At 48.9% G+C, this 17,742-nt stretch overlaps 1 protein-coding gene across 1 annotated transcript in view; it reads left to right on the top strand.

Annotated features, from left to right (window-relative positions):
- Slit1 (slit guidance ligand 1) overlaps positions 1-17,742 on the top strand; it is a 149,325-nt gene that overhangs the window by 110,955 nt on the left and 20,628 nt on the right. The window contains exons 16-25 of the mRNA XM_031390317.1: positions 98-242; positions 1,205-1,279; positions 1,456-1,599; positions 3,584-3,727; positions 4,015-4,181; positions 7,036-7,168; positions 7,973-8,041; positions 10,541-10,612; positions 12,221-12,292; positions 13,067-13,138. Of these exons, the coding sequence (XP_031246177.1) occupies positions 98-242; positions 1,205-1,279; positions 1,456-1,599; positions 3,584-3,727; positions 4,015-4,181; positions 7,036-7,168; positions 7,973-8,041; positions 10,541-10,612; positions 12,221-12,292; positions 13,067-13,138 (1,093 nt within the window). The remainder of the gene's footprint in view (positions 1-97; positions 243-1,204; positions 1,280-1,455; positions 1,600-3,583; positions 3,728-4,014; positions 4,182-7,035; positions 7,169-7,972; positions 8,042-10,540; positions 10,613-12,220; positions 12,293-13,066; positions 13,139-17,742) is intronic.

Here is a 17,742-nt window from a genome sequence, read left to right as displayed (position 1 = left end):
GGAAGTAGGGAGCAGGGGGAGGGGGAAGGGGAGCTTGGGAGCCCTTGACTGCTTGGAGCCTACTCAAGCCCTCCACTCTGCCACACTCTCACGACAGGGACAGAGGATTACCACCTGAACAGCGAGTGTACCAGTGACGTGGCCTGCCCCCACAAGTGCCGGTGTGAGGCCGGTGTGGTGGAGTGCTCAGGCCTGAAGCTCTCTAAGATCCCTGAGAGAATCCCCCAGTCCACGACTGAGCTGTAAGCCCTGAGCTGCCTACCTTCCCCCTGGGCCTGGCACTCATTAACCTACCTGGGTCTCCTTAGGGCTCCCTTCCCAGCCAGCTGTGTGTGGGGGTCATGGGAGACACTGGCAGGAGCAGGCCAGCTCATAGTTTTGGCAAGATACAGCCCTCATCCATGGTCCCTGCCCCTACTTCCCTGCCTCCTTTGAGAAGTCTTAGGCAGCCAGGACTGGTCACCAGCCTGAACCATGACTGGCTTTCCTTAAGGACAGTTCATTAGGGAGGCAGGGATCCGTGATCTCAAGCTGGGGTTAGTTAAGTCATCCCTTAACTTCTGTTTCTCTTTATCTAAAAGTTTGAATTTGTGTGCCTGCATCTGCATATGCAAAATTCCACACACATTTCTCTTCTATGTATGCAAATTTTCATTACTTCTTTCTTTTAAGAGTATTCATTATTTAGCATGTGCGTGCATGTGTCCGTGTGTGTGTGTGTGTGTGTGTGTGTGTGTGTGTGTGTGTCCATGTGTGTGTGTGTCCATGTGTGTGTGTGTGTGTCCGTGTGTGTGTGTGTGTGTGTATGTGTATGTGTGTGTGTGTGTCCGTGTGTGTCCATGTGTGTGTGTGTGTCCATGTGTATGTGTGTGTGTGTGTCCATGTGTGTTTTCATGTCATGGTGCATGTGTGATCAGAAGCTAGCTTTGTGAGTCAGTTCTCTCCTTCCTCCATGTAGAAGAGGATAGAACTCAAGTAGGTGGCAACCATCTTTACTAAAACATCTTGCTGTCCCTTTATTACATTCTTAATTTAAAAAAATCTCATTTACCACCACCACCCCCCTTTTGCCCAGCACCAGGTCCAGCTTTCCTTTGAAATGGGCTAAGTTGGCCTTCTGCTTGCACTCCGCCATCTCTATGTGAAGAGCATGTTTAGGTTTACCACATATGTGTGTATTTGTTCTGTTCCTTGTCGTTCACAGACGACTGAACAACAATGAGATTTCTATCCTAGAGGCCACTGGGTTGTTTAAGAAACTCTCACATCTGAAGAAAATGTGAGTTTCCCATTGGGAAGGTGCCCATCAAGAGCTGGCACGGGATGGAAAGGAAAGGGTAGTTTGCAGAGCACCCACTGGGAGCAGGGATGGGGCTTCTGTGTAATGAGTTCAGTGAGAGAGGGAGGACCCCTGAGTGCAGAGAACTCACAGTCCTCCCTACCCTCCTCCCCCAGAAACCTGAGCAATAACAAGGTGTCCGAGATCGAAGACGGGACGTTTGAAGGTGCCGCCTCTGTCAGCGAGCTGCACCTGACGGCCAACCAGCTGGAGTCCATCAGAAGTGGCATGTTCCGGGGTCTAGATGGCTTACGAACCCTGTGAGTGAGTGGGGCTAGGGGCACACAGACAAGCCACAGCATGGGCTCCCCCCAGCCCCAGTCTTCACTGGCAGGAGGGTGGGAACCCTGAGGAGCCTGTCCAGTAGGACAGACAATCTCAGGTTTGTAACTAAAACCAATCCTCGTGTCCTTGGGATGTGGACTAGGGACCCCCATCCGTGCCCTGTGGTCAAGGGTGCTGGGATAGATGGCAGATGCTTAGGAGTGACCAGAACAACCACAGAGGGGTGGCTGGCTGTGAGGGGACCCTGTGTGTGTAGATGTCAGAGCAGAGATGGCCCTAGATAGACCTGTATAACTGTCACCACAGTCTATACCATACACATAACCAGTTTTCCCCCAAATTCTTACTATCCTCTTTATCATCATCATCATCATCATCATCATCATCATCATCACATCTAATTAGCTGGGGGCAGTGATGGCACGCACATACCTTTAATTCCAGCACTCTAGAGGTAGAGGCAGGTGGATCTCTATGAGTTCAAGGCCAGCCTAGGTCTACAGAGTGAGTTTAAGAACAGCCAGGGCTACACAGAGAAACCCTGTCTCAAAAACACAACAAAATGAAACAAACCAAAACACATCTAATCAGAGGACAAGAGAGCTTCCTCAGCGGTTAAAAGCACTTCCTGGGTTTGATTCCCAGCATCCACCTGGTAGCTCACCACCACCAACTCTGGAAGATCCAACACCCTCTTCTGCCTTCTGTGGGCAGGAAAAACACATATGCACACAATTTTTAAAGAAGATTATCCAACATAAGATACAACTCCTTGGCAAAATTTGAAGTATATAATATAGTAGTTTTTGCTAAAGGCTCTGCACCACACTGGAATTTTTAGGCACTATTTATTATGTATATATATACCAATATATAATGTATAAACACACATATAGATAAAAATAAAAAATAAATATAAGAATATATAAAATATCCTTTCCCTCTTCCTTTTCTTCTTCATATGTTCTCCGTGTAACACAGTTAACCTTGACTTTGTGGCCATGCTACCTCAGTCTCCCAATTTCTGTGATTACAGACTTAAGCCACCATGCCCAGCTCCCAGATATATTTTAATAGGATCCTGTAATAAATTTTGTTTAATAACCTGCTTTTTCCTTCAGTGTGGAAGGAATCACATAACCTGGAATGTCTTTAAAACATGATTATTTTATGTGTAGTTACTAGACTGTTTTAAATTCTGTTTTGAAAAATGCTGCGATTGTGACCATTATCCCAAGTTCTGCACACATCCCTGAGTAGTCAGGCAGTGAAGTTCTGAGAGTGGACCAGCCAATGGAAACAGAAAGTGCCCTTGTGGGCAGTGTGGGGCAGCTCGGCACACTCTTCCCAAGAGGCCTCCCTTGTTGTCTTGCCAACCGTGTGTGCCCATCTCCCTGCTGTGGCCTAGGCTGGCATTACGATGATTATGTTTTAATTTCTTCTCCAATTTGACAGGCAGAAACTAGGTGTTACTTAGGCGTCCTTGATTACTGGCTAATCAGTCTGACATGCTTCATGCATGTTCGAAGTCCATTTAAATGCCTCTTGGAATCGCCTACCCAGTGTTGGCTTGGTTTCCGCTTTCTTTCTTCCTTCCTTCCTTCCTTCCTTCCTTCCTTCCTTCCTTCCTTTCTTCCTTCCTTCCTTCCTTCCTTCCTTCCTTTCTTTCTTTCTTTTTTTTGGCTGGGGGTGGGAATTAAAGGGGTTTTGAAGGGTGAGTAATGGGGCCAAGGCATTGTTCCAAATAGAGATGAGAAAGAAAGCTGTCTGAGCAGCACCAGGTATGGCTGTCCCTTGACCTCAGGAGTCCTAGCAGGTGTCAGTCTGAGAAAGTGCCCTGGGACTGGGGACACCCTCTCACGGCTGTCTGGAAGCTGGACAAGCTTCCACGCTCTTGAGGGAGACTTCAGTGGGTCACTGAGGGGTCCTGCCTCTTCTCTCATCACCCCTCCTCCCCAGGATGCTGAGGAACAACCGGATCAGCTGCATCCACAATGACAGCTTCACCGGGCTGCGCAATGTGCGGCTCCTGTCTCTTTATGACAACCACATCACCACCATCTCCCCTGGAGCCTTTGACACTCTCCAGGCCCTGTCCACACTGTAAGTCTCAGTCTTGAAGAACACGTGGGCTGGTGGCTCAGGTTGGGGAAGCCTGCCTACTACTCCAGTGGCAGGAGAGACTCCTTGGGTCTAACTTTTGAAGAGCGCCTTCAGGGGGAATCATGGGTCCTTCCAGTTCTTTCCACCGCTGGTTCTTTCTCTGGTCCTAGAAGTTGGTCACTTAGGAGATTATTAGCTGTCTGGGGCTGTGTGGTCAGAAGAGGACCCTGCCAGGCTCACTGTGAATAAAAAAGTACCTTCATGACCACATGCCCTGCCTCTTCCAGGAACCTCCTGGCCAACCCATTCAACTGCAACTGCCATCTGTCATGGCTGGGTGACTGGCTTCGGAAGAGGAAGATCGTGACAGGGAACCCTCGCTGTCAGAACCCAGACTTCCTGCGGCAGATTCCTCTGCAAGATGTGGCCTTCCCTGACTTCAGGTGTGAGGAAGGTAAACTCATGGGCTGTGCAGCAGGGATAGGATGGGCTGGCCGGGAAGGGGTGGGGCTGGGCAGGCAGCACCCTTGTGGGCCCTGGGGAGGGAATAGGAGACAGTCTTGCTTGGAGCTGCCGCTGTGTAGTGGTATATGTGCATTTGCATATATATATACATATACATATGCATGTATATACACATATATTCACATACATTCACATACATATGGAAAACATGGATAGAGAAGGAAAATAAACATGACCTCTTATTTCATCACAGAAAGAAACCTATAGTAATCCTCAGTATTTTTTTCCTTATGGAAATATGTTTAGCCCCGAGACCAGCTCTGGGCTGCGGGGAGCCACCATGTCTTTCAGACAGTAGGAGTCCTCCCCTGAGTCCCACTTCCCACTTGTGGGAGGCTTGGCCATTCTGTGTTCTAGTGTCCTGTTTCTCTGAGCCCCTCGTCCCTCTCCGTGCCCACCCCCGTCCGGCCCTTCTAGCAGGATGTAGCTTCTCCTTCAGTTCTTGCAAGGGTCACACACCGAGGTCCCTGCTGGGCGCAGACTTTTCCTGGGATAGCATAGCAAGGATGTGCCTCAGCTGTTCCTGCTCTCAAGTGTACTTCTCAGCCCATCTGCTGACACAGGAGCCTTCCTCAAATTCCTCTGCTGCTGGGTGCTGTGCACGTGTCTCTAGTCTGCATGTCCTTGCTCCTCCTGCTCTTCCAGAGCACACCTCTGCTCTGAAATCTCCTACCCAGGCCATGTGGAGAGCAGGGAGAGACCAAAGGGTCCTAACTGTCACACTGAGAAAGACAGCTAAAGCGTTTTTCTAAAGAAAATCTGTGCACTTTTCTAAGAACATTTTTATGTCCTGCTTTTAAAATTTAAAAAAAAAAAAAAAAAAAAAAAAAAAAAAAAAAAAAAAGATCTCAAACCAGACATGGGACCATGTAGGCTGAGACAGGAGAATTGACAGACCAGCCAGGGCTCAATAGTAGAACCCAGCCCCCCCCCCAAAAAAAGTAAGTAAGGATGGATAGATGGATGGATAGATGGATGGATGGATAGATGGACAGAAACCAGTGTGGTTTTTATCTTCATCATACTGTTCACATACACATTTTATGGTTTAATATTTATTGTTGTTAATTCCTATTTTTAAGAATTAGAATCCTGCATCTTGATCATATTCTCTCACCATTGCCTGGCTTATGAAAACACTGTTTTACGTAGAGTAGTCTCTCTGGGGCTGGATAAGTACCTGCCATGCAAACACGAAGCCCTGACTTTCATCCCCAGAATATATGTTTAAAAAAAAAAAAACTGGCCATGGTGGTGTGTGCTTATAATACCAGTGCTGGGAGGCAGAGATGGGAGGACCCCCGGGGCTCACTGTCTGGCAAACCTAACCTTCTTGGAAAGTTCCAGAAATGACACCCAACCTCATTCTCTGGCTTCTACATCTGTGCTCTCCACACCAAACATGTGCACACACACACACACACACACACACGCACATGCACGCGCGCGTGCACACACACACATGTGCTAGTCTCCTTTTCTTTCCAAGACAATACACCACTATTCCTTAAGAACAAGAAAGAACAATCCAGGAAATAGAAAACTCACCCCTGTACTCTGCGTCCCAGACCCTCAGTGCCTGGCAGCCTCTGGGCTTCTGCAGTACAGTTTCCCAGATCCCCACTGTGTGTTTGCATGTGAGGACACACCCAGGACTTTCCAGGTCCCCTGCGAAATCCTTTCATCACAAACCACCCTGGTCTAGAGTGCACCACTGAGCCAGCCCCAGTGGCTTGATAGTTAACACACCTCCCTAGCGATGGTTTTGCCCCATGCTACCCATAGATAACGCCTTCTAATCGAGTGTGATGTTCCCTTTAGAACAACTTCCTACGAAGGAAAAGGTGTGAGCATTTCTTTGAGTTTTTGCTGCTGAGACAGTGCCACCAAGGGCCAGGAGAAGAACTTCCAGAGGCCGCCTGCCTGCAGCCCTGTCCCTACAGCCCCGTCCCTGCAGCCCCGTCCCTATGCTGCCTTCAAGGCCTGGAGCCTTGAGTAGTTACTTAACCACCCTGGATTTAGCTCCACCCTCTTTAAAAGAGGTCCATTGTAGCACATCCACACGGGGATGTTCGAGGACTTGTAAGTTCATCTTTACTTACGACACAGTGACTAAATACGGCCAGCTCCTATAACCGAATCACTGTTGGCAGAGGGTTCCTGCTCTCTCTTCACGGTCTCAAAAGCTGTGACCATGGGCTCTGCTGTACAACCGTCATAAGAAAGGTAGACACACAGGGGGCTCCTCACTGAGGAAGCCAATGATGAATGAAGGGGTCATTGGTCTGCACCAGCCAGGCCTGGGTCTCAGCCCCAAGATGCCTCATCAGCATGAGAACAAGTCATTCACCCTATCCAGATCTCAGGGACATAGAAAATCATTTGCCCTCATCATCCATCGGATGCTTGAAATGGGGCAGGCGCTTCACCGCATGCTCAGCTTTGTCAGTGTATCCCAAGGGGGTGACAGTGTGGCCAAGGGGAGCGGCTTGACCCAGTACCAGGCAGTATGGGGCGCTCAAGATACTACGGTAGCTGTGCCCTCCTCTGCCTGGGGCCCGCCTTGGGTCTGAGGCAGGAGAGGATGCCTCAGATCTGGTTTAGTCTGGATACTGCTCCACAAGTCTTTGTTCCTGTTGGTGTTAGCCAATGGCGTACGGTAAAAAGGAGCTGTGCTGGTGGCCAAGACTGTGTGAGGAAGGAGCTGCTGCTCTGAGGTCCCAGAGACTTTCCGAAGGAAACCCTGTCCCTGACTGACCAGCATGCCATTCCTCCCTCCCTAGGCCAGGAGGACGTGGGCTGCTTGCCCCGCCCACAGTGCCCCCAGGAGTGCGCCTGCCTGGACACCGTGGTCCGCTGCAGCAACAAGCACCTCCAGGCTCTGCCCAAGGGCATCCCCAAGAACGTCACAGAACTGTAAGTAGCCCAGGCTTACAATCCGTTGGCCCGTGAGTGAGTGAGTGAGAGGAGACAATGAAGTGTGGGTGTTGGCTGGCCGGAAGGAGGGTTAGCCCGGAAAGTTCTAGAAAGGCAACAACCTTTCTCCAGTCCAGCGGTTCTCAACCTTCCCGATGCGGTGACTCTTCAGTACAGTTTCCTCATGTTGTGGTGACCCCCTCCCCCACCATAAAATTATTTCCGTTGCTACTTCATAACTGTGATTTTGCTACTGTGATGAATCATGACGTAAATATCTGATATGCAGGATGTCTGTCTGATACACAACCCCTGTTTTGACCCCAATGAGGGTCACGACCCACAGGTTGAGAACCACTGCTCTGGTCTCTTCTCTATAGTTACCTTATGACAAAGTCATGCTAAGGGGCTCTGCTTTTAAAATAAAGTATAGCATTGTTTTTCCCGACCTCACAATGTTTGTCAGGAAGACATTGTTGAAGTTTGTGACACGACGTCCGTCACCTGCTCGATTGTGGTCTCCAGGACAAATCCTTAGTATACACCCCTCTAGTGACACTTCTGTTCCAGAAGCACCGGGCACGTAGAACTCTTGCTGCCTTTGCCTAGTGGTCTCTCAGGAAAATGCTTTTTCTTTTCACCCTCCTACCAGCTGGGTGTGAGGTGGCCCGGCCCTCACCTCCCCTGCACCAACACTCAGCATTGTGCTGCACGGGTTCACGGCTCACAGTGTCTGAGCTCCTGCGTGCCCGTGGGTGTAAATGTGTGTGACAGATACTCTCTCCCCATGTGTTCTCTCCTCAGCTATTTGGATGGGAACCAGTTCACATTGGTTCCAGGACAGCTGTCTACCTTCAAGTATCTGCAACTTGTGTGAGTATCCAGGGGCCCTGAGTACCCCAGGCTTGCCTAATTGGCGAGGAGGACCACTGGCACCTAACCGCTGTAACTCCACCTTTCCAGGAGTCTCCCATTTGTGGGCAGATGCTGTTAATGAATCCTGCCTGTTTCCCCACCCTCCAATCCCCCCTTTCAGGGAACTGCTATACCCAAGAGCTGTTTTGCCATCTGGTGGCCAATCTCGGAATTGCATCTTTTCTGACCCCCGTGGGTTGGGCAGGCTACTTGCTCTGCCCAAATCACTTTCTCAAATCTCCCTGGTAATTATTGTTGCTCTGGGTGGTCCCTGCAAGGATCCAGGGATGAACAGAGGATGATGCGGAGCTTCTCAGTTCAACTCCTGTCCCCAAACCAGATATGAAACAAAGCAGCTACCAATCCACATACTATTTTTTCTCAGAGAAAAACCTGCTCTGTTGTTACTGCCTTTCTGCCCTGTGGGAGTACTGGATAATAAGGTCAATTCCTCTTAGCTTCCCAGTGTAATTAGTTCCTCCTTCAATTGCTTTTGTCTGTGTATTAGCCAGAGTCTATCAAAGAAGTCCAGAGGACATTCCATCATAGTGTGGCTTGGCACAGAGCTCTGGCTAAGTGCAGTGGATGGGTCAATGCCAGTCTGAGAACAGCTTTTAATGAGTTTGCTCTCAATGTCAACCAAGACCTGTTGTTGGCGGGTTTGTTCTTAGACAAGGAGCAAGGGTAGAAGTTGGCATAGTGCTTCCTTCGCTGAAAAAGCTTTGCTATGAAAACTGTGTTGCCACGGGCTGGCGACATTCAGTTCGAGGCCTGGCCACTTTGCACAGTGGTGCTTTTTCTGCACTGTGATGCTCCAGTTTGTCTGTCTTTGCTCGATGACCAATGTGCTTTGAACATTTCAGAGGAGTGGGGATGAAATAGTGGCTGATGTCAAGAAAGAGACTAAATTCTACAAGCCCCCCAGCCTTTCTTGTGGCCTGACCTTTGCCAGTAGCCCAGATCTACGTGAAGAAAGAGGGATGGAGGGACAGAGCAGGAATGTCAAACTAGCTCTTCTGTTAGACAGCCCCACCATCAGGAAAGACTCCATCTCCCCATCACTAGGAAGGCAGGAGCCTCTAGAAATGGAGAGTCTAGGGATGGAGAGTTGGGACTCTGTAAAGGAGGAATTCCTGGGTGCTGGAGAAAAGGCACACTGTCAATACCTTTTCAGAGTCAAGAGCTGCGTGCAGTAGGTGTAGTGGGCAGATCAGGAGGCTCCGAAGTCATAGATCTCCTTTAGATGGTCTAGGGAGGGTATAGAAAGAAGTCAGGGGCTCCCTAAGTTGTAGGGTGCAGGAGGGTCCAACTCAGGCAGCTGAAGATGAAGCCTTAGATGGAAGGAGAGTGCAGTGAGCAGAGGCTGGAAGCTGGAGAGAAGAGAAACCACATGTGGATGCTGACTTGATACAGGCAGGAACGTAGGGAGGGGGGCAGATGGGGAAAGTGACAGGCCAGGTCCCAACACCAGGGGTGGAAGGCAGCAACGATCTCAACCTCAGGCTGCTGGGCTGAGGAAGCACCAGGCTGAGCTCTGCTGAGGTAGGGAGCCTGCGGGAATAGTGCTCTAGGAAAGAACAGGCCAGGGCCCTAGGGATGGCACCAGCAGCTCGGGACAGTGAGGGCAGCTAGAGATATCACTGAGGACACCCAGAGTGGACTGAAGGGGTGCAAAGCTGGGGGCTTCCGGTCCTGAAGCTTGTACCCACCAGGGATTAGAAGGTCTCATGGGAGGAGGACACGGACACCATAAAGGGAGGTGGAGGGGTATATAAGAATGGCCTCTGTGGGCTGGCGAGATGGCTCAGCGGTTAAGAGCACTGACTGCTCTTCCAGAGGTCTTGAGTTCAATTCCCAGCAACCACATTGGTGGCTCACAACCATCTGTAATGGGATCCGACACCCTTTTCTGGCATCTCTAAGAGAGCAACAGTGTACTCATATACACTAAATAAATAAATAGCCTCTGTACCTAACATGGCCATTCGCTGTAGGAGAAATTCAGTGATGGGTGGGGCCTGGCCCTCCTCTGGCTTGTCCTCTGGTTGTCCTGTGTGTGTTAATCACTCTGAAGACTCCAGCTCTTCCTATGTAAAATGGGATTTTGCACTGTCACATAGGTTTGGTGACTAGTATTGTAGTCACAGGGGACAGTGCTTCCCAGAGAAAGGGCTGCTAATTCTGGTCAGTGCCTGCAGAGGGCACTTGTATTGGAGAAAGGCTCAGGAGCCAGTTGTACCTACAGAGGGTAGGTGGGAGGCAGCGAAGGAACAGAGGGAACTTAGTAGTCAATTGCAAATCCATTGTGCTCCCACATCCTCACCAGACAGGGGAACCCGGCTCTCCTCTTCCCAGGGGAAAGGCCAAGAGCAGATGGGGGCAGAGAGGCTCCAGATGGCACCCAGGAGCAAGGCCTTCTTTCTTTGCAAACACTGTGATGTTCTTGCTTCTTTCCAGGGACTTGAGCAACAACAAGATCAGTTCCTTAAGCAATTCTTCCTTCACCAACATGAGCCAGCTGACCACACTGTGAGTGCCAGCAGGGCTGGGTGGGTGCAGGGATGCAGCATCAGGTTGTGCTGGCATCGCTGGGGTCACGTGCAGACATCCTTTCCCGCCAGAGAGGCCCGAGAGCCGACAGACTAAAGGACACCCAGCCTTTTGGCCATTATCAGATGTAAAAACAAAAATACAACGTACCTATGGCAAATATAAGCAATGCTGGTTAATGCCTATGGCCAATGGCTTGGGACATTTTAATAGCCAGCACGGGGTGTCTTAGCACACAGGCACAGCATTTTCAGAGGGTCTGATCTACAACAGTCCAAGCTGAACACAGCCCTCACAACCATCAACAGTAGGGTGGGTAAGGAAGGTGCAGTACAGGCTTATATGGAGCAGTATACAGGCGTGAACATGGCTAGAACCCAGTTGTCACCATGGGAACCGACCACAAGGAAAACAAGCCAAAGGTAAAAGTCTCTCCCAAATGGTCCAACTCCTTGAGTTACACATCTTATGCTGGGACCTGAGGCCTTTCCCAAGTGAGACTTAGATCAAACCTGAGGGTCAGTAAGGAAAGGGCCCGGCTTAGGCAGCTTTTAAGACCAGAGTATGAGCAGAGGCCAGGAAGGAACAAGCTGAGCCTCCCACTTGCATCTATGGATCAGCTCAGCTCATGCCCATCCTCATCTTCATGACCATCTGGTGACTTGCATATTCTTCTCTGAAAAGACTTAACTGTGAGTGGGCTTCTGTGAGCCTGATTGGGAAGGCCACCTCTGCCTACAGGGGTGTTTCAAGCCCTAGTTCCCAAGCTCCTCCAGGGGCGTTTGGCAACATCAGAAGGTGTGTAGCTGCTATACTGTGGAGGGAGGATGCGGCTAGCATGGAGTGGCCAGAGATCAGGGAGACCACAGCCCTCCCTCGGCACCTGGAGAAGCCCCACAGCTTGAAGCTGCCAATAGTGCTGAGCTTGGTAAACCTGGGGCTAAGTGATCTCAGCAGCCACGAGGAATACCAGTGTCCTTTCTTCTGCCGTGGACAGTTCCCTTCACTTGGATTTTTAAAAAAATAATTCTCTTTAGGTATAATTAACATTCAACAAACAACCAATATGAAAGCATAGACATTGATAGCTGGGGGTGATGACCCATAACCCCAGCACTGAGGCAGGGAGATTGCTACAAGTTCGAAGCTAGCTAGGACTACATAGCAAGACCCTGTGTCAAAAAGGGTGTAGATTTTGGCCAACTTTTCTATAACCACAGCACCAGGAAGTCCTCACCACAACCTGACCCTCTGAACCTGGTCAGAGTTTTATATAAAGAAGATTCACTTTGTTTGGTGAGTCAACACAATTACTCTGAGATCCTTTCACATGTTGCTGGTTCCTTCCCTTGATGCCAAAGGCATGCACATCTACTACAGTATCAGCTCCTTCACCATACTGCCTGTCTGCCCTATGTAGAATCTTTTGTGGGTTAGCATGTAGTCTCTAGAAACACAACCCTAATACAAATACTGTTAACTAACTTAAAACATGATCCTGGCCTCAAAGCCTCAGCTTGCTCATCCATAGAATGGGCCAGGAATGGTCCTTCATCTCTGCCACAGCTTCCTCCTTCCTCCCTGCAGGATCCTCAGTTACAACGCCCTGCAGTGCATCCCTCCTCTGGCCTTCCAAGGACTTCGTTCGCTGCGCCTGCTGTAAGTCTCTCCCAACTCATTCTTCTAGGAGACCTACCTCATTACCCAAGACCTACCTACCCCAAACCTTGGTGAGCAGAAATAGTCCCAGGTCTGGAGCCCCAGCAGAGACAGCTATGTCCAATGACGGGAACGGAGAATACGCTCATTCAGACCCTTTATAAAAGCCATGCTATGAGGGGAAATGAGCCAAGAGGTGGCCATCACCCTGAGTTGAATTTGTGTAACTGTTTATGATGGGGGGAGGGGATGCCTAAGGTGAAGGAGTCTTTTATTTGCACAAGAGCTTTCCCTTCAGATTTACAATGTTTGTTCTATGAACCTTTTCTATGAGTTCTCAGAGTGAAGTTTTGACCAAAGCGTTCTGTTGTGTCTGTTATGATGGCTCCTGAACTCATCAGAACCAAGGCAACATTCCTCCAGTCCTAATTTATAGCTGGCTGTGTTAATCTTCTTACAAAGAGCCTAGCCTGCCTCTGTCTCCAGGTTAAAAAGAGACCTGTGCACCTACATGTCTTATTTATGATATAAACCCAGTGCTTGAGCTATTTAAATGGCAAAACCAGTCTTACCAAAGCACAAGGGCACAGCGTAGCCTACTTGGACATTAAGGACTCCCTTTCCCTTTCTGGGGCAGCAGATGAGGGTTGCTGGAGATTGCCCCCCCCCACTAGCAGACATCTATATGTCCATTCAGCAAGGGCTAGGATGGTCCTCCTTCAGATACCCCACTTTATCCCTAAAGCTGCCTGCAGTAGCATCTTCTCTCCTCAGGTCTTTGCACGGCAATGATGTCTCCACCCTCCAAGAGGGCATCTTCGCAGACGTGACATCTCTGTCTCACCTGTAAGTAATGCCGGCCCAATTCTCTGAGGAGACCCAGCTCCTCAAACCACCAGAACCTGTTGCCTTTATCTTGATATTGGGTTTGGGAGCTTTCCCCAAGTACCTTCCCAACCTCTTATACACCCAGTAGTTCACGGGGACTATGAAGGAGAACAGGACATTAGCAGGTGGTAGTTAGCATTTATTGGTTGCTTGAGCTGTCACCTGCCAGTGTGACCTCCCCACTCCCCATAATGATCCCACAGCTCAGGCAGTGTTTCCTTGTTTTACACATAAGGAACTCGGTCTAGGGAAAGGAAGGGAGGTGGCTTACCTGAAGCTGTCCAGCTGGTGAGGGGGTGGCTCTTACCCCAGTGCCCATGCTTTGTACCATCCTCATATCACCTGTCTCGTCTTGCACCACAGGGATGAGCACCAAAAGTGTGTCTTCCAAAGAGGTAGAATAGCATAGAGTTGCTTCCCAAGTCCTACAGCTGGCAGTGTTGGGATGAGTCTTTAGAAGCATACGGTTGGGAAGATGGCTCAGTCAGCAAAGTGTGTACTGCACTAGCCTGAGGGCCACAGTTTGACGCCCCAGAACTCACATAAAAAGCTGGGCAGGGTAGGATGTACTTGAAATCCGATAGTTGGGAGGCAGAGACAAGCAGATCCCTGAGGCTCACTGGCCAGCTGGCCAGCCTTGCCTGCTTGGTGAGTTCCAGGTTGGTGAGAGACCCTGCCTCAAAGGAAAAGTGTGAGGACCTGAGAAACAGCACACAGGGTTCCCTCTGGCCTCCAGATGCACATGCACACACAGGTGTGCACACAGGGCTCCCTCTGGCCTCCAGGTGCACATGCACACACAGGTGTGCACACAGGGCTCCCTCTGGCCTCCAGGCGCACATGCACACACAGATGTGCACACAGGGCTCCCTCTGGCCTCCAGGTGCACATGCACACACAGATGTGCATAGAAACACTCACAGGCACACACACACACACACACACACACACACACACACACGCACACATGCACATGCACACACTCGCACACGAATAAAAAGGCAGTTAATATTTCAGAGTCTCTGTTTGAAGTGATGCAGACACTTTGGAAATGGGTAGTAGACATGGTCGCCTGGGGCTGGGAATGTAGTCAACATTTCTGACTTGTACACCGAATATGTTAAAAATGAGCAAGTGTTTATTTTTTATGTATTATAAATAAAACAATGAATGGATGAATGGATGGATGAATGAATAGATAAGCCCAGGGCTGAGAAGGGTTGTCCTCACCCTAGAGGTTGGGTCTGTGCAGAAGAGACACCTTCCTGGCATCTCTTGGCTTTGGCTGTGGCATGCATATGGGGCTGTGGCTAGGTGGCTTTGGCTCTTATCTCTGAGCCTGCACTCCCAGGGCCTGAGTGGGCAGGCATACTTAGATAAGAGAACCTTATACTACCTCAGTATTTCTCTCAGTATCCCCTCAACCATCTTAGATGTTCCTGGTTCTGAGCATCATCTTTCTGTAAAATCATATTTTAATCTGTAAAGTCAGAGTTATCTTAAAACAGATATTGCCTTCATATATGTGTATATTTTAGGAAGCTTCTACCGTGTTAGGTTTCCATATGACCTCTCAAATGGTCCTTAATTGTAGCTGTCTCTCCCGGATTCTCTCCTATTCCCATTTTTCTTCCCTATCCCAACTTGATCCTCCTGTTCCAGTCCCTGTCCTCCTATCCATAACTACATATTCTAGTTACATTTCTTAGGGAGGTCTGTCTGCTCCCTCCTGGTCCCCACACTACCCCTAACCTCTGTGGTTCTATGGATTATAGTTTGATTCTCATTGACTGACCAGCTCATAGCCACACATAAGAGAACACGTACCATATTTGTCTTCCTGGGTCTGGGTTACCGCACTCAGAATGTTTTTTTTCTAGTTCCACCTTCTTCTCCGTGAATTTCATGATTTTATTTCATTCTTTTTAAGTGGCTGGGCAATATGTCACTGTGTACATGCACTACATTGTCCTAATCCTTTTCATCTGCCAAGGGACATCTAGGTTGCTTCCATCTCCTGGCTGTTGCGAGTAGAGCAGCCGTGAACATGGTTGAGCGAGTGTCCTTGTGGTAGGATGAGGGGTTCTTTGAGCATATGCCCAAGAGTGGTATAGCTGGATCTTGAGATGTATCGATTCCCATCTTCTTGAGGAACTGCCATATTGATTTCACAGTGGCTGTACAAGTTTACGTTCCCAGCAGCAGTGATCCCTTTGCTCCACATCCTCGCCAGCATGAGCTGTCAGTTGTTTTATTGATCTCAGCCATTCTGACAGGTGTAAGATGGAATCGCAGATAGTTTTGATTTGCATTTCCCTGATGACTCAGGATGTTGAACATTTCTTTAAGTGTTTCTCAGCCACTTGCAATTCTTCTAGTGAGGATTCTGTTTTGAGCTGCAGTCCATTTTTTAATTGGGTTGGCTTATTTTAGTTCTTATACTTTGCATATTAGCCCTCTACCAGATGTGCAGCTGGGAACACTCTTTCCCCATTCCGTGGGTTGCCACTTTGTCGCGATGATAGTGTCCTTTGCCTTAGAGAAGCTTTTCAGGTCCCGTTTGTTAATTGTTGATCATGGTGCCTGAGCTAATGGTATCCTGTTCAGGAAGTCTTTTCTTGTGCCAATGAGTTCAAGGCTGTCCCCCACTTTCTCTTCCAGGTTCAGACCTCACATGTCCTAAAAGAACAAACCAGAAACTGTAAAAACCAACTTTGATCCTATAGCTATCTTTGGGGGTGGGGAGAAGTCCTATCAAACCTGACGCCAGATCTATTCCACAAGAAATCAGTTCAGGTCATTCCTCTGTTAGCCGACCATCCACTAATGTTAGTCAGTCCTCTGTTACCATAGCAACATACCTGAGACGATCAACTTCGAAAGAAGAAACATTCCTTTTCGCCTCACAGCTCCAGAGAATCCAGTCCACAGCTGGTGAGCTATGTTGCTTTGGGGCCTGTGGTGAGGTTGCACATCATGTTGGGAACATGTGGATGAAGAAGTTTCTGACCTCATAATAGTTGGGAAGAAAGGAAGAGGCAAGGCCAGGGTCCGAACTACAGCGTCTCCCATGCATCATCAGAAGGCGTGTGCCAGCTCAGGTGTCTTACCTGCAGTCCGATGCCAGAAGGCTAGGTGTCTCCATCATGGCTCATGCCACAGCTTGCCAGTGCTGTCCCTTCACTGCCCCAACCCTGCATTTCGCTGCCTTTATTCCACTACAGGCTAGAAAGCCGTGTTTCTCAGTGTTCGTTGAAAAGTGGGCGTGGAAATTCAGTAGAAATGATCCATTGCATCTTGCCACGCCCATACGATACAACAGTGAGCAGTTAATGACCGTATGGCACTGTAAGCTATATTCTATGGCATGAAGAACAATGAATGTGTTGCAAATAGGAACATAAAAATTGGTGGGGCTGTGCATAGAAGTGTATGCCTGTACTCCCAGCACTGGAGAAGGTGGCAAGTTATAGGCTACCTAATGGGAGCTTGTCTCATTGGACGAAAGGAAGGAAGGAGGGAAGGAAGGAAGGTGGGAGGGACAGAGGGAGGGGAGGAAGAAAGGAAGGAAGGAAGAAAAGGAGAAAGGAAGGAAAGAAAGAAAGAAGGAAAGAAGAAAGGAAGGAAAGAAGGAAGGAAGGAAGGCAAGAAGGCAGGCAGACTGGAAGGGCATATACTCAAATGAAGTTAATTCTATTTTAGGATGGATGATAGTTTTATTCCGGCATTCCTTTGTGCTGAAGGTTTGTGTCCTTCTCGTGTGCTTGGCAGGCCTCACTCAGTTAGTGCTGACCGACCCAGCTAGTGTTTTTTGGTGACTAGTGTCTGGTCCAGCTCTGGAGTTAATGGCTCCTGTTTCAAGGCACTGCTTTTGCACCCTCTGGGCGCAGGGGATAAAGATGGCACTGCACACATAGAAACACATGAGTGGGTTGGACAGGTAGAGGGTTTTATAGCTTGAGAATTATTCTGGCCTCAGACAGGAAAGGCTGTTTCAGGCTAGGCTCCATTAATAGAGCTGGCATAAGCAGACCAGACAGCTAATGTTTCAGTACGCCCAAGTTACACCAATGACCAACAACATGGGGCTATTTATAATCTTGCCGGAGTGTGTTCCCAACCCACATTTCCTCGGGCTGGAAGAGAGCCTGGCTGCTGCCCTCCCCAGCTATGTCTCCCTTGGCCCTACCCATTCTCCACTTCCTGATAAATCCTCACTTGTCTTTACTTTTTAAAAAGTTTAACTAATTAGTTAATATTTTGAGACTGGATCATACTCCATAGCCAGACTGACCTGAAATGCATGGCTTTCCTACCTCAGCCTTCTGATTTTATTTTATTTTATTTTTTTAAAAAAGCTTTTGATTAAAATGTAAATTATGCCAGGCATGGTGGAATGTGCCTTTAATCCTAGAACTTAGCAAGCCGTGGCATGTGGATCTCTGAGTTTAAGGCTAGTCTGGTCTACAGAGTGAGTTCTGGGACAGCCAGAGCTACACAAAGAAACCCTGTCTCAAATAACAACAACAACAACAAAGGAAGGAAGGAAGGAAGGAAGGAAG

Source organism: Mastomys coucha, unplaced genomic scaffold (assembly GCF_008632895.1).
Source record: "Mastomys coucha isolate ucsf_1 unplaced genomic scaffold, UCSF_Mcou_1 pScaffold21, whole genome shotgun sequence".
In the NCBI taxonomy this organism is placed as follows: Eukaryota; Metazoa; Chordata; class Mammalia; order Rodentia; family Muridae; genus Mastomys; species Mastomys coucha.
Note: the sequence above shows the minus strand (reverse complement) of the source record. Positions and strands in the feature narration are given on the sequence as shown.